Below are 26,988 nucleotides of genomic sequence, written 5' to 3'. Positions count from 1 at the left end.
TGCCCTTTCTTAAATATGCTTTCATAGAGGCGCCACCAGCTTTGCTGATTGCCTCAGCTCTGGCCTGCAGTGGGTATGTTGTGGAGCTGGCTGGAACCATCCATGTCTGGCACAGGGCAGCCCCTGGTCTCTTCTCACAGAAGCCACCCCTGCACCCCGGCTACCAAAACCTTGCCACGGTACACCAAATAGAACTGTGCATCAGCACCAAGAGGGAACATTGGGTGACTGCAGTTGGAGTCTCCCTTCTGCAGGGGACCCATCCGCTGACCAGACTTAGGATCATAGAATAATTCAGGTTTGGAAGGGCTCTAGTCCGACATTCTGCTCAAAGCAAGGTCAACACTGAATTCAGACCAGGTTGCTCAGGACTTTATCCAGTCAAGTCTTGAAAACATCCGAAGACAGAGATTGCACAACCCCTCTGGGCGACCTGCTCTACTGCTTGATTGACTTTATTGTGAAAAAGTTTTCTCCTTACATTGAGTCAGAGCCTCTCTTGTTTCAGCTTATGGCCATTGCCTCTCATCCTCCCATCATGCACCACCGTGAAGAGCCTGGTTCTGTCTTCTTGTAGGAAAGGATCTGTCACAGGAGGTTTGTTGCTTGCTGGAGGCCCAGATGCAGGATACTACAGAGAGGCTGCCAAGGCTCGTCCAGTCCTTTGACCTATTATCCCTTAGTGCTCATTTGTGTGGATGCTGGTAACACTGCAAAAAAGGGACGTAGAGCAAATCACAAGTGACAACAGAGGTCTGGGAACAAGGGTGAAGCACATGGGAGCCCAGGTGTTCTTCTCAATACTGCGGGTGAAGGGAAAAGGCTCCGGCAGGAGCAGATGCATCCTATAGGTGAACACCTGGCTGCACAGCTAGTGTGCATGGGATCCTAGTTGATTGCTGAGGACTGCTGAGAAGGAACAAGAACCACCTGACAAAGTGGGGCATCTTTGCCAACCTGGGGAGGAGGACTTTGAACTAGGTCTGACAGGTCATGATGACCAAGTCCTGAAGAGAAATAAGGAAACAGGGGCATGGAGAAAGTAGGCCCTCACTTTCCCTGTGAAAGCAGCACAAGTGGGAGCCCATCTCAAGTGCCTGCACATAAATGCACGCACATGACAAAACCAAGACAAATCAATATTCTGGGCATGGTTGCAGGGCTCTGTTCTCATTGGGATTACAGAGATGTGGGGGATAGGTCACATAAATGAAGTGCAGCCATGGATGGATGAAGCTCTTCAGAAAGGACAGGCTGGACAAGAGGCAGGGGGGAGTTGTGATCTGTGCAAAGGAGTAGCTCAAACAGACACAGCTTTTCCCTGGAGCGGGGAAGGAGCCAGTCAAGAGAATGTGAGTACAAATCAGAGAACAGACCAACAGAGGTGATGCCTGGGTGTACTGGTTTTGGCTGGGATAGAGTTAAATTTCTTTGTAGTAGCCTGTATGGGGCTATGTTTTGGATTTGTGCTGAAAACAGTGTTGATAACACAGGGACGTTTTAGTTATTGCTGAGCAGTGCTTACACAGCGTCAAGGCCTTTTCTGCTTCTCACACCGCCCTGCCAGTGAGTGGGCTGGGGGTGCACAAGAAGTCGGGAGGGGACACAGCTGGGACAGCTGACCCGAACTGACCAAAGGGATATTCTATACCGTATGATGTCACTCTCAGCAATAAAAGCTGGGGTTAGAAGGAGGAAGGGGGAGACGTTTGGAGTTATGGGGTATATCTTCCCAAGAAACTGTTATGTGTGATGGAGCCCTGCTTTCCTGGAAATGGCTAAACACCTGCCTGCCGATGGGAAGTAGTGAGTGAATTCCTTATTTTGCTTTTTGCTTGCATGCACAGTTTTTGCTTTACCTGTTAAACTGTCTTTATCTCAACCCATGAGTTTTCTTATTTTTACCCTTCTGATTCTCCCCCCATCCCACTGGGCAGGGAGTGAGCCAGTGGCCGTGTGGTGCTTTGTTGCTGTCCGCAGTTAAACCACAACACTGGGGAGATGTCTGCTATAGATCACCTGATCAAGAGGAAGTAGAGGAAGCCTTCTTTACACAACTGGAAAAAGCCCACACGATCACAGGCCCTGGTACTCATGAGGGACTTCGACCACACCAACATCTGATGGAAAGGCAACATGAAAGGACAAAAATTGATCTAGGAATTTTTTTTGAGTGTGTTGAATACAAGCTCTTGATGGAGATAACAAGCCAACTAAGGGAAGATGTTGGACCCGTCACCCACAAACAAAGAACAGGTTGTGGACATAAAGGTCAATGGCACCCTTGGCAGCAGCCACAATGAGGATGAAGCTGAATATCCTGAAAGAAGTGAGCAAGACACATAGCAAAACTATAACCCTGGACTTCAGGAGAGCAGATTTTGGCAGGATACTATGAGAGACTGTTCTAAAGGGCAAAGGGCTCAGGAGGGCTGATTGATCCTCAAAAAGACAACCTCCTCAAAGCACAAGAATAATCCACTCAGACATGCAGGAAGTTGAGCAAGTGTGGCAGAAGGCCAGCACAGACGAACAGGGGATTCCTGACTGAGCTCAAAGACAAAAAGGAAGTACACAGAAAGTGGGAGCAGGGAATGGCTTCCCAGGATGAATATGGAGATGCATGCAAGGATTTAGTTAGGAAAGCCAAGGCTTGGCTAGCAAGAAATGTAAAGGGCAACAAGAAGGGCTTCTATAAGTACAGCATCAGCAAAAGAAAGGCTAAGGAAAACGTGCCCACTGCTCACCGGTGCTCGGAATCTAATAGCTAAGAACATCAAAAAGACTAAGGAACTCAGTGCCTTCCTTGCCTCAGTTTTTTACAGGTAAGGTTGGCCCTCAGGTCTCTCAGATCCCTGAGCCTAGTGGCAGACTCTGGGGCAGGGAAGTATTACTCACAGTAGAGGAAGACTGAGTTAGGGAGCACTTCAGCCAACTGGACACACACAAGTCCATGGAACCAGATGAGATGGCCCTGAGGGTTCCTGATGACTGGAAAAAGGCAAACATCACACCCATCTTCAAGAAGGAGAATCCAAGGAGAAAAAGACTGGTCAAACTCACCTCAGAATCTGGGAAGGATGGGGAGCAAATCCTCCTGGAAGCCATGCCCAGGCACACAAAGGAACTGGTCTTGCTCCAGTATGCCCATGTCTTTCTTGTAATGGGGAGACCAAAAGTGGACACTACTCCAGATAAGGTCTCACAAGTGCCAAGACAAGAGAGGGAAAGGATCACTTCCCTGGAACTGCTGGCTGCACTGTTACTAATACAGCTCAGGAGGCTGTTGGCCTCCTTTGCTGCAAGGGCGCACTGTTGGCTCATGTTCAACTTGTTGTCCACCAGGACCCCCAGGTCCTTTTCATAGAATGTCCTGAGTTGGAAGGGACCGACAAGGATCATCGAGTCCAACTCCTGTCCCTGCATACAGCAACCCCACAGTTCACACCATGTGTCTGAGGCCATTGTCTAGTCGCTTCTTGAACACTGTCAGGCTTGGGGCTGTGACTACCTCCCTGGGGAGCCTGTTCCAGTGCTCCACCACCCTCTGGGGGAAGAACCTTTTCCTAATGTCCAATCTAAACCTCCCCTGGCATATCTTCCTGCCATTCCCTCGGGTTCTGTCATTGGTCGCCAGAGAGAAGAGATCAGCACCTACCCTTCCTCCTCCCCTTGTGAGGAAGCTATAGACCAAAATGAGGTCTCCCCTCAGTCTCCTCTTCTCCAGGCTGGACAAACCAAGTGACTTTAGCCACTTCTCATTCGACTTCCCCTCCAAACCCTTCACCAACTTTGTAGCCCTCTTCTGGACACTCTCCGGTAGCTTTATATCCTTTTTATACTGTGGCGCCCAGAACTGCACACAGTACTCCAGGCGAGGTCACACCAGTGCAGAGTAGAGTGGGCCAATCACCTCCCTCGACCGGCTGGCAATGCTGGGCTTGATGCACCCCACCCCAGGACACGGTTGACCCTCTTGGCTGCCAGGGCACACTGTTGGCTCATGTTCAACTGGCCATCAACCAGAGCCCCCAGATCTCTCTCCGCAGAACTGCTCTCCAGCCTCTCGTTTCCCAGTCTGTATGTACAGCCAGGGTTGCCTTTTCTGCAGAGCTGCTTCCTAGGCAGTCATCCTCCAGCCCGTACTGTTGCATGGGGCTATTCCAGCCCAGGTGCAGGACTTGGCATTTGTTTTTGTTGAACTTCATGAGGTTCCCGTCAGCCCATTTCTTCAGCCTGTCCAGATCCCTCTGAAAGTCCAGCACATTGACTGCTCCCCCTCCAATTTGGTATAATCTGCAAACTTGCCAAGAGTGCACTTTGTCCCCTCACCCGGGTTGTTAATGAAGACATTAAACGGTATTGATTCCAGTCTCCTGAGGGACCCCAGTAGTTACTGGACCCCAGCTAGACTTTGCACCACTGATCACAACTCTTTGAGCCCAGTGGTCCTGCCAATTTTCCACCCGCCCATATCATGCCAATTTGGTGATAAGGAGACTATGAGAGAGTGTTTCAAAAGCCTTTCTTCAGTCAAGGTATACAACATCCACTCCCCTCTCCTTGTCAACAAAACCAGTCACCACATCATAGAAAGAAATGAGGTTGGTAAGGCACGATTTGCCCTTGGTAAAGCCACTTTGGCTGCTTGCAATCATCTTCTTGTCCATCATGTGTTTAGAAATGGCTTCTAAGTGGATTTGCTCCATAACCTTTCCAGGGACTGAGGTGAGTCTGGCTGGCCTGTAGTTCCTTGGATCCTCCTTCCTGCCCTTCTTGAAGATGGGTGTGACATCTGCCTTTTTCCAGTCATGAGGAACCTCCTCCAATTGCCATGACCTTTCAAAGATGATAGAGAGAAGCCTCACAGTGTCATTGGCCAGCTCCTTCAGCACCCTCAGATGCATGCCATCTGATCCCATGGGCTTGTGTATGTCCAAGTGGGTTAAGTGATTCCTAACTCTTTCTTCCTCTACTGTGGCTACTGCTTTACTCTCCTAGACTCTGCTAGGATGCTCAGGGACCTGGGAGGCCCAAGGGCAGACCTTACCAGTGAAAACTGAGGCAAAAAAGGCATCGAGTACCTCAGCCTTTTCCCTGTCACTTGACACAAGGTCCCCTGCCCCATTGAACAATGAGCTCATGCTCTCCTTAGTCTTCATTTTGCTACTGATGTACTTGATGTACTTCGACAAACCTTTCTTGTTGCCCCTCACCTCCCTTGCTAGGTTCAACTCCAGCTGAGCTTTGGCTTTCCTGACTGCATTTCTACTTGTGCACGCAGTGTCTTGATATGCCTCCCAAGCAGCATGTCCCTGCTTCTACCTCCTGTGTACTTCCTTTTTGTGTCTGAGTGCAGTCAGAAGCTCCCTGTTCATCCATGCTGGCCTTCTGCCACACTTGCTCAACTTCCTGCACATTGCAAATGGATGGTTCTTGCGCTCTGAGGAGTTTGTCCTTGAAGATCAACCTTCTCTCCCGGGCGTCCTCACCCTCCAGGGCAATTTCCCATGGGATCCTGCCAAGCTGGTCTCTGAACAGGCCAAAATCTGCTCTTCTGAAGTCCAGGGTTGTAATTCTGCTGTTTGTCTTGATCATGCCTCTCGGGATCTTAAACTCCACAGTTTCATGGTTGCTGCAGCCAAGGCTGCCCTCAACCTTCACACCATCAACCAGTTGTTTGTGAGTAGCAGGTCCAACAGTGCATTTTCCCTAGTCGGTTCGCTGATCACTCGCATCAAGAAATAGTCTTCTGTACGCTCCAGAAGTCTCCTGGATTGCTCCTGCCCTGCTGTATTGTCCTTCCAGCAGATACTGGGGTGGTTAAAATCCCGCACGAGTACCAGGGCCTGTAACTGTGAAGCTTTCTCCGACTGCCTAAAGAAGGCTTCATCTACCTCTTCTTCTTGATCAGGAGGTCTGTAGCAGACACCTGGCACAGCATCACCTGTGATTGTCTGTCTTCTAATCCTTACCCACAAGCTTTCAACTGCTTTGTCACCTGTCCTAAGGTAAAGCTCCATGCATTCAAGCCGCTCCTTTGTGTAGAGCTCAATCAACCCTTCCTCCTCGCCTGCCCACCCTATCTTTCCTGAAGAGCCTGTATCCCTCCATTGGAGCACTCCAATCAGGAGAGCTATCCTACCACGTCTCCATAGTCCCAATGAGGTCATAGCTCTGCAACTGTGTACGGACTTCTAATTCCTCCTGCTTGTTCCCCATGCTACACGCATTTCTGTTCAAGCATTTGAGATGGGCTCCAAGTCGTGCTGCTTTTACAGGGAAAGCGTGAGAGCCTCCCCTGTCATGCTGTCCCCCAGATACATTCGTTCTGCCCCTTGTGCCTTCACTTCTCTTCAGGTTATGGCAGCCCTCTCCTGGCATACCTAATTTAAAGCCCGCCTCACTCGGTTAGCAAGCCTGTTTGCAAAAACACTCTTGCCCCACTTCGTCAGATGTATCCCATCCTTGCTCAGTAGCCCTCGCTCCTCAAAGAGGGTCCCATGGCCATAGGAGACAAAGTCCTGCCTGTGACAGCAGCCATACAGCCAGGTCTTGACCCACTGGATGAGTCCACTTCTACCTGAGCCTTTCCTCCTCACTGGCAGCATTGAGGAGAATACCACCTGGGTCCACATGCCCTTCACCCTCACCCCCAGAAGTTCTGTAGTCACTTGTGAAATACTCCAGGTTACCCCTGGCAATAACATTGGTGGCCACATGGAAGTGCAAGAAGGGGTAATAGGCTGAGGGCCAGACAAGCTTTGGTAGTGCCTTTGCAACATCCCAGATCCTGGCCCCTGGCAAGCAAAAAACCTCCCAAGATATCAGTTTGGGTCAGCAGATAGGTGCCTCTGTCCCCCACGGTAGGGGGTCTCCAATGACTGTCACTTTCCTTTTTCCCTTTGCGCAGACACAAGGTTTGGGCTCAGCTGGCTCTGATGCATACCCTGAAGGGTCTCGTTTGTCCTCACCAGTGCCCAGGGCACTATGCCCAGGGCACTATACCCAGGGCAGTTGTAGGTCTGCAGGTGGAGCAGGAGCCTTTCTTCCATTTGCCAGAAGTCACAAGCTTTCAGCCTTCTCCATCTTGACAGCCACCCTCAGCTATCTGTTTGACCATGGTCTCTAGCTGTCCCTCCTTCCTTGCTGTGTGTGGCTCAGGCTGTTGTCTCTGCAGAGTTTCTGCAAAGACCCTGTCAATCTCCTCATTGTCCTCCCCGATGATTTGCAGCCTGCTCACCTCTTCCTGCATCTCCTTCACCTGGTGGCTCAGCATTTCGACCAGAGTGCATCTCTCACAGGAGATGCCACCGCTGCCCCCAGTCCCATAGAGAGGCCCCAGGCACTCTCTGCAGCCTGAGACCCAGGAAGTGTCATCCTCCCACCCCACCCCACCCCACCCCAACTCTGTTTGGATCAAGGCCTCCAGTGTGCCAAGGGCATTATCACCAGTCAGTGCTGGGGAGCGTGTCCTGCTTCCCATTGAGACCATCGCCACACAATCTCCAAGCAGCCCCATGCAGTCCTCAGCATAAGTGCCTGTCCCCTCTGCACCACAGCCATGTTAATAACTGCTGTGACAACTGCCATGTCACCACCTGCTGCTCTCTGTGAGCCAGATCCTCCCTAATCAGGAGTCAGCCTTTCTGTGTGCAAATTGCTGTGCAAACTGAGAGCAGCCCCTGCAGCATCCCAGGTGCCCTGCACCACAAACCGCCCCTGCCAGTGCTTGCACCTCTGCAGCGCTCTGGGCTGCTGCACTCCCTAAGGAGCAACTAAATAACAAAATCATTGCGTGCTTTGTAGAGGCTAGGAATTTCTATGTGTTTGGAAGATGTCATCTTTTTCTTGCACTTGTAGATGCTCAGTATACTGACAGATGAACCAGCTATGACTGTTTTTGAAATTACTGGAGTTAGAAGAGCTAGCAAAGTTACTCTTGCTTTAGTACATATTCTAATATCCCTTTAGAAAGTAATTTTTGACTTATACGAAATACAGCTTGACTAATTATTTACCTGTCGACTTCATAAATGTAAATTATGAACTGACAACAAATGTTCTTAAAAATATTATTTAAGATTATTTACCAAGTGTTTAGCTTTTAGTTTAATATGTTGCCTAGGCACCCTCATTTTGGGGGAGTCATCTTTGAGCAAAGTTTTTCTCAATCTGCTATATAAACTGTTGTTGGATTGAATGTCCTATCAAGCTGATCGGAGGACTTGCTGTTCACCCATTCCCCAAAGCTTAGTTTCAGAGACAAATTGCAGTACCTAGTTTGACAAAAAATGCCAGTTTTTTTAGGTTGGATACTTAATTTGTCTGAGGGGTTATTTGTGACTCATTTCAGTAATGCTTTCATGATTTCTGGTGAAGTAGGAGCTGACTACTGGAAAGAAGAACTTTTTTGTAATTAATACTGTGTTCAGTAAGGATTTAAAGTGTCTATTTTATTAATTTCCTCTGAATGTGCACAGATTGTCCTTGTTTGTTCATATATAGACATGGGACTATATCCTCAATTTTCCCTAGCTGACATTGCTTTAGTACAACTTGGAAAGTTGGAACAGACGAGAAGGTGTTATCTTAATTGCAGAGGGAAGGGTATGCTGGAGAAAGTGGTACTATGTTGTGCATATAGCTGCATCCTTGCAGTAGCTGGCTATGAGAATGTAGCCTTACTGGTTATGAGCCCCTTGTCATGTTAACTTTAGTATAGTGTGTACTTCAAGAAACCACATCTTCTTGTAGCTTTTCTTTCCTTCTGTAACAAAGTAGAGCACCTCAGGTACTGATCGTCTTCCAACTCAGGTTATTCTTTTAAACCTTAATGAAGCAATAGTGCTGGGTAGGGATATACAAATAAGTTACTGTTAAATCAGGCAGCGTAAGAACTCGAGTGTGTCAGTTATTTTTTGGTAATTCTCTTTTTTTTTTTTTTTTTTTGTGGTCCCCAAAGATGGTAGTCACTATTGCAGATTAATTGACTTGCTCTAAGTTTGCCCATTTGCTGATATTCTAGGAACTTGGGTTTTTGGTCATACCAGAAACAGATATTTTTGCCCTGAGTATCGTTACTGCCAAGTACCACACAGTTCTTTATACTTTTTAAATTGTTAGAGAAGCATGCTTGCAGCAGTCTCCTCTCTGGTGTTCTAGTTGCAGACTTAAATGTGGCATTACTAGCCATAGAATACTCCTGTAAAGAAGACTGGTTTAAAAAAAATTACTTGTGCAGAGAATAGAACACTAATTCATTGTAAAATAGTATTTTAAAATAACTCTGTGACAATTGGCTTAAGAATCTGCTAATCGCTGAGTTAGTATTATTTAAAGGGGGATGTGCCACATAAAGGAATGGTTGATTTTGTGTATGATGGTGGGTGCATGGGTTTCCCCATCCTTCTGCATTACCCACCAAGTACACCTGGGTCCCTGAGCAAAGGCAATCCCACAATGCCTTTCCCTGCCACTTCCCTATGTGCACCTTATCTCCTCCCACAATATGTAGAGGCTGTGTTTGGCCAGGACCAGGTCGGTTATCTGATCCTCTGGTGTTAACCTGCCAAGTGGCTTCTGCTAATTTTACATCCCAGTGCTTCTATTCCCCAGCACCCAATGCTCTCAGCATAGTCTTTAACAGTCATTCAGTCTTTCTGGAGGTTTGTGGGTGACAGGGGGTGTGATACACTCAATCAGTGTCATGTTTCCTGGCCCAGGAGTCTGAGAGGTTGTTTCGGAAATTAGTCCCATTGTCTGACTCGATTCTTTCTGGGGTGTCCTGTTGCCACAGAACTGGCCTTTCAAGGCCCAGGATGGTGTTTCGAGCGGTGACATATTTTACAGGGTATGTTTCTAGCCACCCAGTAGTTGCTTCCATGTAGTGCTTGCCTTGGCAATTTTGTGGCAGTATAGTCAATCTACCAGACCTCACCATATCGATATCTGTATATTCACATCTGTATATATAAATAAAAACGAAAAGGTTTGGTTGGATTTCCCCCCCCCCCCCCCCCCCCCCAAGGAAGCGTGTGAAAAGCAAGAAGAAATAGGCTCAATATGATATATACTTTATGTATTATATTCTTACCTGCCACGCTCATCATAGCGTGGTAAAACAAGTTTATTCATGCCCTGGGGTTGGCTGTTATGTTAATGTGTTATCATCTTTCGGGTTCATTTTTTTCTGAGTTTTTTTTGTTTGCTTGTGGTTTAGGGGTTTTTTTTTGTTTGTTTTGTGTGTGTGTGTGTGTTTTACTTTTTTAAGAGACATTTAGATGATCTTTAGAAGGTAAATTTCCTTCTTTATGTTAAAAAGAAATAGAAAAAAAGGGTGTTTTACAAATAAAGTACAACTAAAAATACATCTGTGAAACATTCCTGTTAAAATATTATTTCCAAAACAAATGTGAAAAGTAGTTCCCCCAATTTGATTTTACAGTAATTGAACCTATTCTGAGCATTTTTAGAATTTTCTTAAAATTTTTCATCTTAAAGTCCTCTTCCATATGCCTTATCTTCTTCACTTGGTATGGCTCCATAGCAGTTCTATTGCAATAATGTTTTCTTATATTTGGTGTGCAGTGTATGAAGGCATTCCTTAAGCGTTTGGGTGTTTTGTTTTTTTTTTTTTTATACTATTTTAATCCAGTTAATAGTTCAAATAAAATAACTGTTTATACACTACCCTTTTTAAAAGAATGACTGTGTAACTGAAGCGATGTATACTTCAGTGGTTTAACTCAAATCACAGGAAAAACCTTGTATTATTGAAGTAATATACATTTAATTAGTTGAAGGCCTGAGAAAATGTGTTAGGATTATGAATGAATGAAACATGCTCTACAACAGAGTAGCTTCATAGCTTACTACCAGCACTACTGTGAGCACAGAAAGGAGAAGAGTCATGAGAGACTTGTGTTTCTTACAGCTGAAAGATTTATGGAAGTACCAGTCTTGACTGGTTATGATAGCAGCCTTGTTAGACTTGGAGAGCCCATCTCCCTCCCCCCTCCTTTCTCAAATATTGAAGGATTCAGCAGCAGTGTAGGTCAAAAAGAATCAGGGTTAATTAATAACTCCAATTTAGAAGTCCAAGAAAGTCTGGTTGTAGGATAATATTTTAAGTACACGTGCTTATTTTAGTCATCAGGAACAATTCCATGAAGCAAGAAAAAGTTCAGTGGAAAGAGAGATTAAGCTGATTTGTACGTTAAAAAAATAGTAAATCAGCCTCAACTTTAAAAAATATATTTTTTACAAATTGTGTTCATAACATCTTATTAAGAGTAGAGGAATAAAATACTTAAAGCACAACACTTGAATGACTGAACATTGCTCTAATTTATCCAAAGCCAAACCAGTAGTATAGAATTTTTTTCACTGACAGTTAACTACTTTAGTCAGTTTTCCTTTCTGTTCTTAACTAGGATTATAGAAAATAAGTATTCATTATCAAATTTTCCTTTTAGATAAATGAATTGGTGGATGCCCGTGATGTCAGCATTGGAGCCTGGTTTGAAGCTCATATAGAAAATGTTACTCGAGCAACAAAAGGACATAAAAATGGTAAAGCTCAAGTAAAGAGTGGCAATTCGTACAAAAGGACTAATGGAAACTTAAGTCAAGATTATTCTAGAGAGAAGAATGCAAATTATTTGGACAGTACACCATCCACATCTTATTCAGGCTGCATGGACACTGATGAAGAAGCTATTTATCATATCAAGTATGATGAGTAAGTGCTTCTGATATTATTTTGAGGACATTGTATGTTTTGATTTGGTGTGTATAAACAAAGAATTTTGTTGAAGAAACTTGGAATCAAAGAGAGCAAGTTCAACATTGCAACCAAGGAAAGAAATGTTAAAAAGCCATAATGCCTTTCATTCAGATATAATGAATATCCTCAGAGTAATGAGTTGCTGGTGGTTTGTTTCGGTTTGGTTTTTGTGTTTTGTTTTTTTTTTTTTTTTCTTTTATTCACAAATTCCCGTGAAATATTAACTTTATCTTGACTTTACAAAACTTAGAATCCCTATCTCTAAGGAAAGGAACCTATGCATTGGATTTTTCTGTAGTTGTTTTTCTATGTAAAATATAAGTTAATATTTTCTTTAGAAACTACTCTGCTCATATTCAGTTCCTTCCATTGAAGTCTAAGCAAGTGTTTTATGTAAGAAAAATACGGTGCTTGAATTGTTTACATTTTGTTTTAAAAGTCATATTTATGCATGAAATGACAGGTCTGCATTTCACATAGAGGTTTCTTATAGAGAATCTGGTGACTGGGAACATGAAATCAGTTCCGAGCTGGAGTGAGGGCACAGAGAGATTTTTTTATTTTTATTTTTTAAATCTTCGGTACAAGCAAATTTCAGAATCTACGGCAGATGTGCTAGAGTAGAGGCTTTGAACCATAAGCTCAGTGGGATTTGCAGGGATTTTTCAACATCAGCTTTTGCACTGATGCATTCACGTAAATTGGATCCTAGTTTTTTAATGATGCCTTAATTTGCTGAAGCAGCTAACTAAGCTTCTAAACCAGTGGCATCAATGAGAATTTTTTATTACAGACAACAACAAAAATATCGCACTTTGTCATGTGAGATTAAAGGAACATATGCTTACTTTACACAGAAGGATATTCAGTATTAGTCTTCTTGAAGATACATTCAATTCAAGTTTACAAAATTTTTTCCTAAGTATCAATTATCAAGTTTTGTTGGTTTTTTTTTTGCTAGGGAAAAAAACAAGAATGTTGAAGACTTAAGTGGAACATCTTTTAGCTGCTCTTGGCAATGCTAGATACAACTTTTCTTTATATACTTACCTTGGAGGATAATATAGCTTTTGTCTGAACATGGAGTTCAAATGCAGTTTTATATCTGCAACCATCAATTTTTTATCTGCAGATACGTTTGTCCACACACACACACATACACAAATAGATAGCTACAGTGTTGAAAGCAAAAGTTTACTTTAAAAATTCTTAAAATACTTAAATTTAGAACTTTCTCACAACTTTAGTCACCCAGTATTATTACAGTTGGACTAGATGATTGTTGCAGGTCCCTTTCGACTGAACTATTCTACAAAAAAAAAAAAAAAAAAATTTTAAAGTCTCTGAAATGATACATATGCATCATGGTATGCTTTCAAAGACCTGATTCTAAGATTGGCTAGTTGTGTAACATCACAGAAGTATTTAATTGAGCAAAGAGAAAAAATTTGAGAGAGTGTGTTTGTAATTTTCGGAGTTAAATTATGTTCCTCTTTTGCAGGTAGTATCATTTTATGTGAGTTAGAGATTCGAGGCAGAAGCCACCTGTGAAGTAGAAAGTATAGTCAAGCTGATCCAACTTGCATAGTAGTACCTATGCTTACAAAACATCAATTTTACTTCATGTGTACCTTAAGATCTAGCATTTCCAGTAGATGCAGTCATCTTAGTCTTCCTATAACATGATCTGTCACAGGTTTGTGTTCTTAGCCAGTGACCATCTTAAAACATTGTGTTTTATCTAATTTTGCTTACATCATGGTCATTTACTTGATTGGCCTGAAATGTTAAAAGTTTGAGCTTACGGGAGAAAAAGTTACTTTAACACTTTCTAGCAAGCAAAATCTATGCATTTATCAGCTAGTAAACACTTTGGTAAAAGTTCATGGCCTACATATGATAAAACACAAGGTATCATCTGTGACACTTTGTATTTTCCTTTCAACATCCCACTTCTGTGTTCTTTGAGTGGTAGTTAACACGCACATTCACATGGTGGGTGGTTGTGCATGCACTCATAACACTGGCTTCAGACATTGCTCTTTTTGCCTGTTTGGTATCTGTAGAGCACACATATCAAACACAAGGGAGGAAGAATACATGGATAAAAAGGGTAGTGTGTACTGTGCATCCTTCAGTTCTCAGTTCCAGATGTTCTTATCCTATTTACAATCTCTTTGTGCTTGTCCTTTGAGGTTCATATTTTACTATTAGTTCCTGCTTCTTCTGTGCATGGTTGCTGTTCATGGATGCTTAGGTTTGGGCCAGGCTGTGTGACACCAATCCACCTTGTCAGCCTTTTCTTACTGTGTTCTTCAATGAAGTAGCTCATTTCTCCTTCCTTCTATCTCCTACAGCAGATGATTTCACCCTGGTTGAAGGGTTTTAAGCTCCTTGCCCATGACAGGAACATTCTTGCCAGAGATGGAAGCAGTTGCTTTTTCTGCTTTGGGAAACTGCATGTCTCTTACAAGCAACCTGCAGATGGAGACCATAAGCCTGGTGCCCATGAAGCTGTCAAAATGTCTTTCTTACATTACGGAGAAGACTATGGGGTTTCCTCTGACACAGACTGACAGTTGCTCAGATCCTCCCTGAGATCATCTCACTATCTAGACTAGTTTTCCTTCACTGCTTGTTTTATTGTCCAGTCTAGAAAAATCTGTCCACCAAGAAGGCTACAGCTGAAGGACAAGTCTGTTGTAATGTTTTGAGATGGGATTTGTAACATGGAGTAGGCCTACGCTTGTTTCTGGGAGTTCATGTTACGGCAAAGATCATTTGATACCCAGCTGTTGTGGCAGGTCCATTCATTTTCTTTCTGTTTACATCTGAAACTGAATACTCAATGATGTTTATTCAGGAGATACTGGAAAGCTATTCACCCTTGATCTCAACATGAAGCCCTCCACTGTCATAGACCTAGTTCTTTGGACCAAGCTTCCTAGTGCAGATCATCTTTGTTGCCCTGCGCTGGACTCTCTCCAGCAGTTCCCTGGCCTTCTTGAACTGAGGGGACCAGAACTGGACACAATATTCCAGTTGCGTTCTCACCAGGGCAGAGTAGAGGGGAAGGAGAACCTCTCTCGACCTACTAACCACCCCCCTTCTAATACACCCCAGGATGCCATTGGCCTTCCTGGCCACAAGGGCACAGTGCTGGCTCATGGTCATCCTGCTGTCCACCAGGACCCCCAGGTCCCTTTTCCCTTCGCCGCACTCTAATAGGTCATTCCCCAACTGATACTGGAACCTGGGGTTGTTCCTACCCAGATGCAAGACTCTACACTTGCCCTTGTTATATTTAATTAAATTTTTCCCCGCCCAACTCTCCAGCCTGTCCAGGTCTCGCTGGATGGCAGCACAGCCTTCTGGCATGTCAGCCACTCCTCCCAGCTTGGTGTCATCAGCAAACTTGCTGATAGTACACTCTGTTCCCTTGTCCAAATCGTTGATGAATATATTGAATAATACAGGCCCCAGTACTGACCCCTGAGGCACTCCACTAGATACAGGCCTCCAACTAGACTCCGCCCATTGACCACCATTGACTCTCTGGCTTCTTCCCTTCAGCCAGTTCGCAGTCCACCTCACTACCTGATCATCTAGACCGCACTTCCTCAGTTTAGCTGTAAGGATGTTGTGGGAGACTGTGTCAAATGCCTTACTGAAGTCAAGGTAGACCACATCCACCACCCTGCCATCATCCCTCCATCTCGTTATGTCCTCATAAAAGTCAATAAGGTTGGTCAAGCACGACTTCCCCTTGGTGAAGCCATGTTGACTGCCCCTAATGACCCTCTTATTCTTGATATGCCTTGAGATGGCATCAAGGATAAGTTGTTCCATCAGTTTCCCAGGGATGGAGGTGAGGCTGACCAGTCTATAGTTACCCGGGTCCTCCTTCCTGCCCTTTTTGAAGACTGGAGTGACATTTGCTTTCCTCCAGTCCTCAGGCACCTCTCCCGTTTCCCAAGACTTGATGGAGAGTGGTCCAGCAATGACCTCAGCCATCTCCCTCAGCACCCGTGGGTGCATCCCATCTGGACCCATGGATTTATGGATGTCCAGATTGCCTAATTGCTCCTTAACCCAGTCCTCATCAACCGAGGCACACTCCTCCATTGTCCTGACTTCCTCTGGGGCCTCAGGGCTACGGGGCTCCTCAGGACAGCCTCCGGCAGAGTAAACAGAGACAATGATGGCATTCAGTAACTCTGCCTTCTCTGTATCTTCTATCACCAGAGCACCCACCTCGTTCATCAGTGGGCCTACATTGCCTCTGCTGTTAGTTCTATCTGCCACATATTTGAAAAAGCTCTTTCTGTTGTCCTTGACCCCTCTCACCAGGTTTCATTCTAAGGAGGCCTTAGCTTTCCTAGTTGCCTCCCTACACCCTCTGACAACAGCCTTATATTCTCCCCAAGTGGCCAGCCCCTCCTTCCATGATCTATGAACTCTCCTCTTCCATTTGAGCTTACCCAGCAGTTCCCTGTTTAACCACGCAGGTCTCCTGGCTCCCTTCCTTGACTTCCTACGTGTCGGGATGCTCTGATCTTGTGCCTGGTAGAAGCAGTCCCTGAACACTAACCAACTATCTTGGGCCCCTTTACCTTCAAGCAGCCTTGCCCATGGGATTTCCCCTAGCAATTGCTTGAGAAGGCCAAAGTTTGCCCTGCTGAAGTCCAGGGTTGCAATTCTGCTTGCTATTCTGTTCCTGCCACACGAGATCCTGAACTCCACCATTTCATGGTTGCTGCAACCAAGGCAGCCCTCAACCTTTACCGCTTCACCCAGACCCTCCTTGTTAGTGAGGATGAGGTCCAGCAGTGCACCTCTCCTAGTCGGCTCCTCCACCCTTTGCATCAGGAAGTTATCGTCAAGGCACTGGAGGAACCTCCTAGACTGTGCCTGGCTGGCTGAGTAGTCCTTCCAGCAAACATCAGGGAAGTTAAAATCCCCCAGGGCAACCAGGGCCTGTGACTGTGAGGCTGCTCTCAGCTGTCTGTAGAAGGCCTCATCAACTTCCTCACCCTGATCTGGTGGCCTGTCATAGACACCCACAACAGTATCTCCCCTGCCAGCCTGCCCCTTGATTTTCACCCATAGTCTCTCAACTTGCCCATCATTCATGCCTGGATAATACTCAATACATTGTAGTTGCTCTCTTACATAAAGAGCAACTCCACCACCATGCCTGGCTGGCCTGTCTTTCCTGAAAAGGACATAGCCATCCATGACCACATTCCAGTCATGTGTGCTGTCCCACCATGTCTCCGTAATTGCCACCAGGTCATAGTCTCCTGCCCGAACACTGGTTTCTAACACCTCCTGCTTATTCCCCACCCTGCACGCATTGGTGTACAGGCATTTCAGAGATTGAACTGAGCACACTGATTTTACCCTAGGAGTATGGGAGGCCTCACAGCCTTCATTAACTCTAGAGTGCTGCCCCACTGATGCAAACCCAGCTACCACCCCATCGCCCTTCAGGTCTAGTTTAAAGCTCTCCAAATGAGCCCTGCTAATTCCCGTCCCAGCATCCTTTTGCCCCTGTGAGATAAACCTTTCCCACGTATCACTGTTTGGACTGGTGTCTTGTAAAACCAAACTTTATCAAAGAACCCAAAGCCCTGCCTGTAGCACTAGTCTTGTAGCAAATTTTTTATGGACTGAATTTTTCTATTCCATCCTATGTCATCACCCAAAACTGGAAGGAGGGAAGAGAAAATCACTTGAGCCCCAGACTCTTTTACCATCCATCCCAAGGCCTTGAAATCTTTCTTCATTCCCGTCAGACTGCGGGATGCAGCTTCCTCCCCACCTGTCTGGAAGATCAGCAGTGGGTAGTAGTCTGTTGGGTGCACCAGGTTGGGGAGCATCCTGGTGATGTCCCTGATCTGGGCTCCGGGTAGACTGCATACTTCCCTACGATGAGGCTCAACTCTGCAGATTGGGCCCTCTGTTCGTATAAGTAACTTTTAAATATAGGATGAAATTTGACATGGTGTAAGTAGTACTACCTGAATTTAATCTATTTTCTCTATGCTTATTTTGGTTTGTTATTTAGGACAAGTGAAAGGGATGGAAAGAAATTGTCTAGATGGTAGAGGTCATAAGATGGAAAATATACTCTTTTTTTTGTGGAATTACAGCATTAGATATATCTGAGGTCAGAAGTTTACTATAAAACTACAATTTATTCCTTTCATGATGTAATTAAGAACAGCATTATAGTGCTTAATGTACTTAGACCTAATTCCAAAAGTGTGAGTTAGACTCAATCTCTAATAAAGTATCTGGATGTTCAATCTGTGATGTTGGGTATGGACAAATATGAATGTTAGCTGCGTCTCTCCTGTGTGTTGTATGTAAATATTGGTGTGCCTTAGTCTATCAAAAAGATTCCTTAGACCAGGCTAAAGGTGAGTGGTAACAACTGTAAAAGCCTCTGCACCTGGTAGACTTTTAATAATGAGACTTCTTGCAGGTTGGGCAGAAATTATGAGACCTAGAAGGGGAAGATATATTCAGCTGACACAGTTTTTGCCCTCAAATCCATAAAGTTAGAGCACCCTATTACTAAAAGGTGTAAACAGTGCAGTTTTTGCAGTACATGAGAACATTCTTGTTTTTTATCCTTGAACCAGCATCTAGATAACAGAGCTAATGATTTAGACTAAAACCAGATTAATGTCTTCATTATTCAGGTAGACTGAACACCTTTTAAACACCTTCAGGGATGGTGACTCCACCACTTCCCTGGGCAGCCTGTTCCACTGCCTGACAACCCTTTCCATGAAGAATTTTTTCCTAATATACAATCTAAACCTCCCCTGGTGCAACTGAGGCCATTTCCTCTTGTCCTGTCAGTTGCTACTTGGGACAAGAGACCAATACCCTCCTTGCTACAACCTCCTTTCAGGTAGTTGTAGACAGGAATAAGGTCTCCCCTCAGCCTCCTTTTCTCAAGGCTAAACAGCCCCAACTCCCTCAACCGCTCCTCATAAGACTTGTGCTTCAGGCCCCTCACCAGCTTCGTAGCCTTCCTCTGCACTCTCTAGTACCTCAATGTCCTTCTTATGATAAAGGGCCCAAAACTGAACACAGTATGCAAGGTGCAGCCTCACCAGTGCCAAGTACAGTGGCACAATCACTTCTCTAGTCCTGCTGGCCACACTATTCCTGATACAAACCAGGATGCTTTTGGCCTTTTTGGCCACCTGGGCACACTGCTGGCTCATATTCAGACAGCTGTCAGTCAACACCCCCAGATCCCTTTCTGCCAGGCAGCTTTCCAGCCACTCTTCCCCGATGCTGTAGCACTGCCTGGGGTTGTTATGACCCAAGTGCAGGACCTAGCACTTGGCCTTGTTAAACCTCATACAATTGGCCTCAGCCCAATGATCCAGCCAGTCCAGATCCCTCTGTATGCCTTTCCTACCCTCCAGCAGTCTCTCAGAGGACCCTTCTATTGTGGGGTTACTGAGGATCGAAGAACAACAGGTGCTGATCACTACCACAACAGTGCACCAGTGGCAATATTGCACCAACCAAGACACTCTGATTCCCATCCATAAGCTGATTCATCAACTGGAGAGCCAAGGAGTGATCAGCAAGACTCCCTCACCCTTGAATAGTCCAATATAGCCAGTGCAGAAGTCCAATGGAGAGTGGAGACTAATAGTAGACTATTGGGGCCTGAATGAAGTCATGCCGCTGCTGGGTGCTGCCGTACCAGACGTGCTAGAACTGCAATACAAACTGGAGTCAAAGGCAGCCAAGTGGTATGTCACAAATGATATAGCTAATATGTTTTTCTCCATTCCTTTGGCAGCAGAGTATAGGCCACAGTTTGCTTTCACCTGGAGGGGCATCCAGTATACTTGGAATAGACTGCACCAGGGGTGGAAACACAGCCCTACCATTTGCTGTAGACTGATCCAGACTGCACTGTGACAGGGTGAAGCTCTGGAACACCTGCGTATTCCAAATTACAGTCTGATTGTAAGCCCTCTCTATCAAGTGATCCAGAAGAAGAATTATTTTGATTGGGGCCCTGAGCTGCTGCAAGCCTTTGAACAAATTAAACAGGAGATAGTTCATACAGTAGCCCTTGGACCAGTCTGGGCAGGACAAGATGTTAAAAATGTGCTCTACACCACAGCTGGGAAGAATAGCCCTTCCCAGAACCTCTGGCAGAAAACTCCAGGGAGACTCAAGGTTGTTCCCTAGGGTATTAGAGTCAAGGATACAGATGATTCAAGGCCTGTTATAGTCCAACTGAGAATGAGATATTGGCAGCACATGAAGGGGTTCGAGCTGCTTCAAAAGTGATGAGTACTGAAGCACATCTCCTCTTGGCACCCCGACTGCCAGTGCTGGGCTGGATGTTCAAAGGGAAGGTCCCCTCTACACATCATGCAACTGATGTTATGTGGAGTAAGTGGGTGAAGTGATCACACAGTGGGCTCAAATAGGAAGCTCCAGTCACCCAGGAACCTTGGAAGTGATCATGGACTGTCCAGAAGCCAAAGATTTAGGAATATTGTCAGAGGAGGAGGTGATGCATGCTGAAGAGGCCCCACTGCATAATAAACTACCAGAAAATGTGAAGCAGTATGCCCTGTTCACTGATGGATCCTGTGGTACTATAGGAAAACATTGGAAGTGAAAAGCTGCTGCGTGGAGTCTCACATGACGAGTCACAGAAGGCACTGAAGGACAAGGTGAATCGAGTCATTTTGCAGAGGTGAAAGCCATCCAGCTGGCTTTAGACATTGCTGAATGAGAAAAATGTCCAGTACTTTATCTCTATACTGCCTCATGGATGATGGCAAATGCCATGTGGGGATGGTTGCAGCAATGGAAGCAGACCAATTGGCAGCTCAGAGGTAAACCTGTCTGGGCTGCTGAAGTATGCCAAGATATTGCTGTTTGGATAGAGAACCTGACTGTAAAAGTATGTCATGTAGATGCTCATGTACCCAAGAGTTGGACCACTGAAGAACATCAAAACAACCAGCAGGTGGGTTGATCAGGCTGCTAAAACAGAAGTGGCTCAGGTGGATCTGGACTAGCCACATAAGGGTGAATGATTTATAGTCTGGTGGGCCCATTAGACCTCAGCCCATCAAGGAAGAGATGCAACATATAGACAGGCTCATGATCGAGGGGTGGACTTGACCATGGACATTATTGCACAGGTTATCCATGAATGTGAGACATGCCCTGTGATCAAACAAGCCAAGTGGTTAAAACCTCTCTGGTATGGAGGACAATGGCTGAAATATAAATATGGGGAGGACTGGCAGATCAATTATATTACACTCCCACAAACCCGCCATGGCAAGCACTATGTGCTTACAATGGTGGAAGCAACCACTTGATGGCTGGAAACATATGCCATGCCCCATGCCACCACCTGGAATACTATTCTGGGCTTTGAAAAGCAATTCTTATGGTGACATGGCACCCCAGAACGAATTGAGTCAGACAGTAGGACTCATTTCCGAAACAACCTCATAGACGCCTGGGCCAAAGAGTATGGCATTGAGTGGGTATATCCCATCCCCTATCATGCACCAGCCTCTGGGAAAATCAAATGGTACAATGCACTGTTAAAGATTACACTAAGAGCAATGGGTGGTGGAACCTTCAGAAATTGGGATTCACACTTAGCAAATGTCATCTGGTTAGTTAACACTTCTTCGTACTGTAGAAGGGGTTAAAATCCCTGTGGTGTGGATGAAGAATATTTTAGGGAAGACAGTCTGGGTTACTCCTGCCTTGGGCAAAGGCAAACCCATCTGTGGGATTGCTTTTGCTCAAGGGCCTGGTTGCACTTAGTGGTTAATGTGGAAGGATAGAGTGTACCTCAAGGGGATTTGATTTTGTCTGAGAATAGCCAGTGTTTTGAACCGTATGATGTCATCTGTATTGTATGTAATCACTACTATAGTTGCTAGACACCATATCAACAGTATTACAGTAAGAATCACCCAGATCAATGAAAAATGAACTTTGATGAAACCAAGCAAAGGACTGGTGATAGAACCAGAATTAGCTTCAGCATGCAAACATCCAACACCACACACCACATCTCCTGCCCTGAAGGAATGCTATGACAGACAAAGCCCAAAGTAATGGACTAAATGAACTCAACAGACATTTTAGAGAGATAGCCTATAGACTAAGGAGATGATGCCTCATGAGCTGACCGAAAAGAGAAAAAAAATGTTGTTTTGAAGTATCGTCTTCTCTTATTCTACATAACAACAATAAATGTTGTCGCAGCTGAAAGAACAAGGAAAACAATTTTGGAGTGAACATTTCTGTATGAAAACCATCAAGAAAGACTATGGCAGTGAATCTGACAAACTAAACTATGATGATAAGATACAGGATATAATTATAACAACAACTAAGTAATGTGATGACTAGAGCACTTCCAGACAGCTGAAGGAACATTTTTCTTACTTCAGTGAATAAATGGACCTGGAATCAGAGGACAAGGAAGAACTGGAATGATTGTTTGATAGTTTGAGTTGGAAGAAGAAAGCTAGAGCAGTGGTGTCCAAATTTTTTTTGTTTGCGCACCCCATCAGTAAAAAACTTTTGAGCATGCACCCTCAATATATGCAAATCTATTTATAAATTACATAAATTAAATAAATGTACTGCTCTACTAATATATTATGTACATTATAAAACATACACAAAACCATAAATTAAAAAAGGACAAGATGAAGATGAAATAAACACTATTTTAAATTTATTTTATTTTATTTTATTTTATTTTATTTTATTTTATTTTATTTTATTATTCTATTCTATTTTTTAACAGGACAAAATATATTTTTTTCCTGCACCCTAATGGATTGCCTTGCATACCCCCTGGGGTGCATGCACCCCACTTTGGCATCCACTGAGCTAGAGAACCAAGACATCTTTGACAATAATGGACAAATGAGTAGTATGAGTCAAAGTTTAAATTAGCTTCTCTTTTCCCCATATCACATTTTCTTCAACCATCCTATGCAGTTTGCAACTTGATCTTCTGGTTCTCTGGAACTACTGCAATATTTAATTATATCATTCACTTGGATAAACAGAACTATTTTATGATGCTCTCAAGTAGCTCTAGACTGTCAGAAATGCTATAAATTAAGAACAGTTTTTTCTTACTTTTAAAAGGAGAAGTGATATATATTGAGGCCTACCAGATAATATTTGGCTCCTGTTACTACTATTACTTTAGGACAAAGGTAAAAGGATACAATAAAAAAGTTTAAGATAGATGAGAAAAATGAAATATATAGCCATTTTTATTACTGATAGCAATCAGTTTGCAAGAATTTCCTCATGTCCTCTAACAGAGGAACTGCAAAGCAAACTCAGTGAGAGGAAGGGGAAGGACAGGGCCAGAAAACATCATTTTCCCATTTCTGTTTTAAACTGGTTTATTAACTCAAATTGCACTGATTTTATTTGCACTGTTGTTTGGATAGAGATGAGCTTATTCACCCCTACTACCACTGTAAAATGTAGTTACATAGGTTCTTCCATATTCCCTTCTTTTGTAGGAAAAAAACTTATCTAATGTTTGTAGTAAAAATTTAGATTTTGATGGAAGTTAAAGTAACATGTTAATGACCAGTTCTGTTTTGTATAAAAGCATCTAAAAATTGTTCTAGAGCTCTCAGTTTCAGCACATTCTCTGACCCTGCTCCATAAACTCATGGAGCATTTCAGGCCAATTCATTCTCTTTGAATTCTAGCTACTGTTATTAAAATACCAGTCTACTGTTTTTCTTAGCATACAAATAAACTGAGCTGTATGTATTTAGATGGCTATTTTTTAAATGTAGAGTAGGACCGGGGGGTAAATACAGAGGAGCAATAAAGAAATCAGTTGAGTGATAAGCAATAAGAAAACTGTAGTGCATTGTGCTTCACAGAACAAAGTCAGGACAGCTTAAAAAAAAATCAGAAAAACAGCAGAAGAAAATTAAGTAAACAGTGTGGTGCGGAAGTTGAACTTTTTGGGGAAAAAAGTAGATGAAGACAAAGGAATACAGTTACATAGTCAGTAGTAAATTAACAATTAAATCTTTGAGGTTAAAATGTAAGTTAAAGTTGTTGTGTTACACTTAATTATGATGGTTTGTAAAAAATAATCTTGAAAGAAATGAAAATAGGATCAAGAATTGCATAAAAACTGTATGGGTGCAGATTTATACAAAGACAGCAATTATGTGAGAGGTTTGAGAACAGGTTACAAATAAGGAGACAAAGAAATAAGACATGACAGTAGTAACTGAAAATGAGTAGAAACTGAAAATTTATTTTACAAACCCAAATACCTGAAATCAAGTACTTCCCATTGAAGCATATTCTTTACACAAGTTTATCAATTTCAGGAAGTTTATCTTGTACTTTTACCATTAATTGAGATGAATAACTGGGGTAACTCAGGTGACTCAGAATTATACCTGGATGAATCATAAGAAACATCAGGGCTCAGAAAATTTTGCTTTCTGCATACTGTCAAAGTTGATCGGCCATTGGACATTTCTTTAATAGTACACTGCAAATAAAATCTTGTGTATTAATGACACCTATAGACAATGACACAAATATTACCCTTAGTTAATAAATGAAAACTAAACTGCAATAAATTTTCTTCTTTTAAAATTCTGTAATATCTGTCAGTAATGCCACAGATCAACAGATCAGTGATCCCATTAAAAAAAAAGAAATCTGTTTTATAATTCCTGGTTTTTAACTTTCACAGATTTTTAAACTTAGGATACAACTTTAAACTGCTTTTTAGAGAACTGCCCTTTGCGGGGGGACATGGTGTATTTAGTGTTCAGACAGACATAAGTGGTCAAGTAATAATCTAAAATCAAATATATCTGGGTTTTTTTCATAGTTCCAGCAAGTTTGACACTTTCTCGCTCTACACAGGTAATGATTATTCATCCTTATATAATGCCAGGGCTAAAGATAGCAGTATTGACTCTTTCAGTCTTTTGCATCTGTTAAGAACTCAAATGAGATGTCAGTTATGACAGTAAGTTTTGTGATTTGGATACCTTCCTAGGAACTTATCTTAGACTATGAACTCACCCCATACAGATCATCTAAAATATCAGCTATTTACCTGCTTATGAGATTATATTTATAGCACTAATGTGTTGATATATTGCACCAAAAATTTACTCTCAATATGCCATGCAATAAAGTTATAGTGTAGTAAATACTTTTCAGACCAAAAAATCTGTGTAATAACAATTCTTTTATTATGCACAAAAGAAACCTCAATTAAATTAGTTCTGTGCTCTGATCCCTTATTTTTTTTAGTGTTATTCAAATATTTAACTAACAGTCTTAATCATACAATAAGAAAAGCATACTTTTGAAATCTCCATCTCCAAATGTCAGTGGATAAGCTCCTGGCTTTTCAATCTTGTACATTTCCTCTATAAAAAGGATTCTACAGTCATTTATTGCATCTTCTGGGCCTCTGAAAAATAAATAAATAAAAAATAATGAAGTACATTGAACTCTGTTTCTCAGCCTTAGCCTCTATAATTGGCAATGCCTAAACAAAGTAATATAGTTAACTGGCATCTGTTTTATCAATGATAAGATATATTTTATTGGTTTCACAAACAAAATTCAATGCAGTGCTCTAACATGTAGAAAAATCAAAACACAGTGTACAGTCTAGTTAGTGTCACAGATGAAGAACATCTCAACACAATGTTTCATTGTTCAGCTTGATTCTTCTAAGACTACTTCTAATATAATACACACCACAACAGCGATCTTATCTTAAACCAACACACAGTTATGCCTCATTCTCAGTTATTTAGATAACAGGAAACTTTGAATTGAAAGAATAGTGAAAGCATATATGTATACATGGATATTTGTGCGCGTGTGCGTGCGTTTGTGTGTGCATAATGCAAAATACAGAAATAGAAATATATCTTAAACCTTAGGTAGATCTATATGGAAAAGTCAAAATAGACACAAATTCAACATGAAGGGATTGAGAACAGCCTTGTGGAGAAGGACTTGGGGGTACTGGTGGATGAAAGATTGGACATGAGCCAGCAATGTGTGCTTGCAGCCCAGAAAGCCAATTGTATCCTGGGCTGCATCAAAAGGAGCGTGACCAGCAGGTCGAGGGAGGTGATTCTGCCCCTCCACTCTCATGAGGCCCCACCTGGAGTATTGCAACCAGCTCTGGAGCCCTCAGTACAGGAAAGACATGGACCTGTTGGAGAGGGTCCAGAAGAGGGCCACAAACATGATCAGAGGGAGGGAATACCTCTCCTATGAGGAAAGTCTGAGAGTTGGGGTTGTTCAGCCTGGAGAAGAGAAGGCTCTGGGGAAACCTTATTGCAGCCTTTCAGTACTTAAAAGGGGCCTATAAGAAGGATGGGGCCAGATTTTTTAGCAGGGCCTGTTACGACAGGGCAAGGGGTAATGGTTTTAAACTAAAGGAGGGGAGATTCAGGCTAGACATGAGGAAGATGTTTTTTACAGTGAGGGTGGTAAAATACTGGAACAGTTTGCCCAGAGAGGTGGTAGATGCCCCATCCCTGGAAACATTCAAGGCCAGGCTGGACGGGGCTCTGAGCAACCTGATCTAGCTGAAGATGTCCCTGCTCATTGCAGGGGGATTGGACTAGATAACCTTTAAAGGTCCATTCCAACCCAAACTAGTCTATGGTTCTAAATTGCTGGCTATTAGTAAGCACTATTTAAATTCTGAAGCATACTGTATTTAACTAGTAAAATTTTGTTGAGAAATAAACTGTATTGACAATTTCAGCATAAATCGGGTATTGCAGCTACAAATGAGACTTTCCCTAGTAGCTAGTGAAATGGAAAGTTTGGCTGGAGGAGAGAAGGGAAAGAAGAAAGAGGGGACGAGAAAAAGGTGTCTTTAGTAACAGGTTAGACAAACGTCTTTCAGAAATAACAACAGGTACAGTTTATCTTAAAGAATGGTCTAAGAGGAACTCATTCAGTCCCTTCCAACCTTGCTGTTTATGACTACTTAAATGCTGAATTTAGCTACTGTATCACAACTAGGACCTTGGGTCAGGATAATCACTATGGTGAGTAGCTCTAAATCACATCAATCAAGGATTCCCTTTAAGAAGCTTTGTTACCTATAG

At 43.3% G+C, this 26,988-nt stretch overlaps 1 protein-coding gene across 4 annotated transcripts in view; it reads left to right on the top strand.

Moving 5' to 3' along the window:
- Window positions 1-26,988, top strand: part of LOC135577100 (E3 ubiquitin-protein ligase UHRF2-like) — a 123,812-nt gene that overhangs the window by 35,038 nt on the left and 61,786 nt on the right. For all 4 annotated transcript variants that reach the window (XM_065044797.1, XM_065044796.1, XM_065044795.1 and 1 more), the window contains one exon: window positions 11,478-11,743. In XM_065044797.1, coding sequence (XP_064900869.1) covers window positions 11,478-11,743 — 266 coding nt within the window. The remainder of the gene's footprint in view (window positions 1-11,477; window positions 11,744-26,988) is intronic.

Source organism: Columba livia, chromosome W, assembly GCF_036013475.1.
Source record: "Columba livia isolate bColLiv1 breed racing homer chromosome W, bColLiv1.pat.W.v2, whole genome shotgun sequence".
NCBI classification, from domain to species: Eukaryota; Metazoa; Chordata; class Aves; order Columbiformes; family Columbidae; genus Columba; species Columba livia.
Note: the sequence above shows the minus strand (reverse complement) of the source record. Positions and strands in the feature narration are given on the sequence as shown.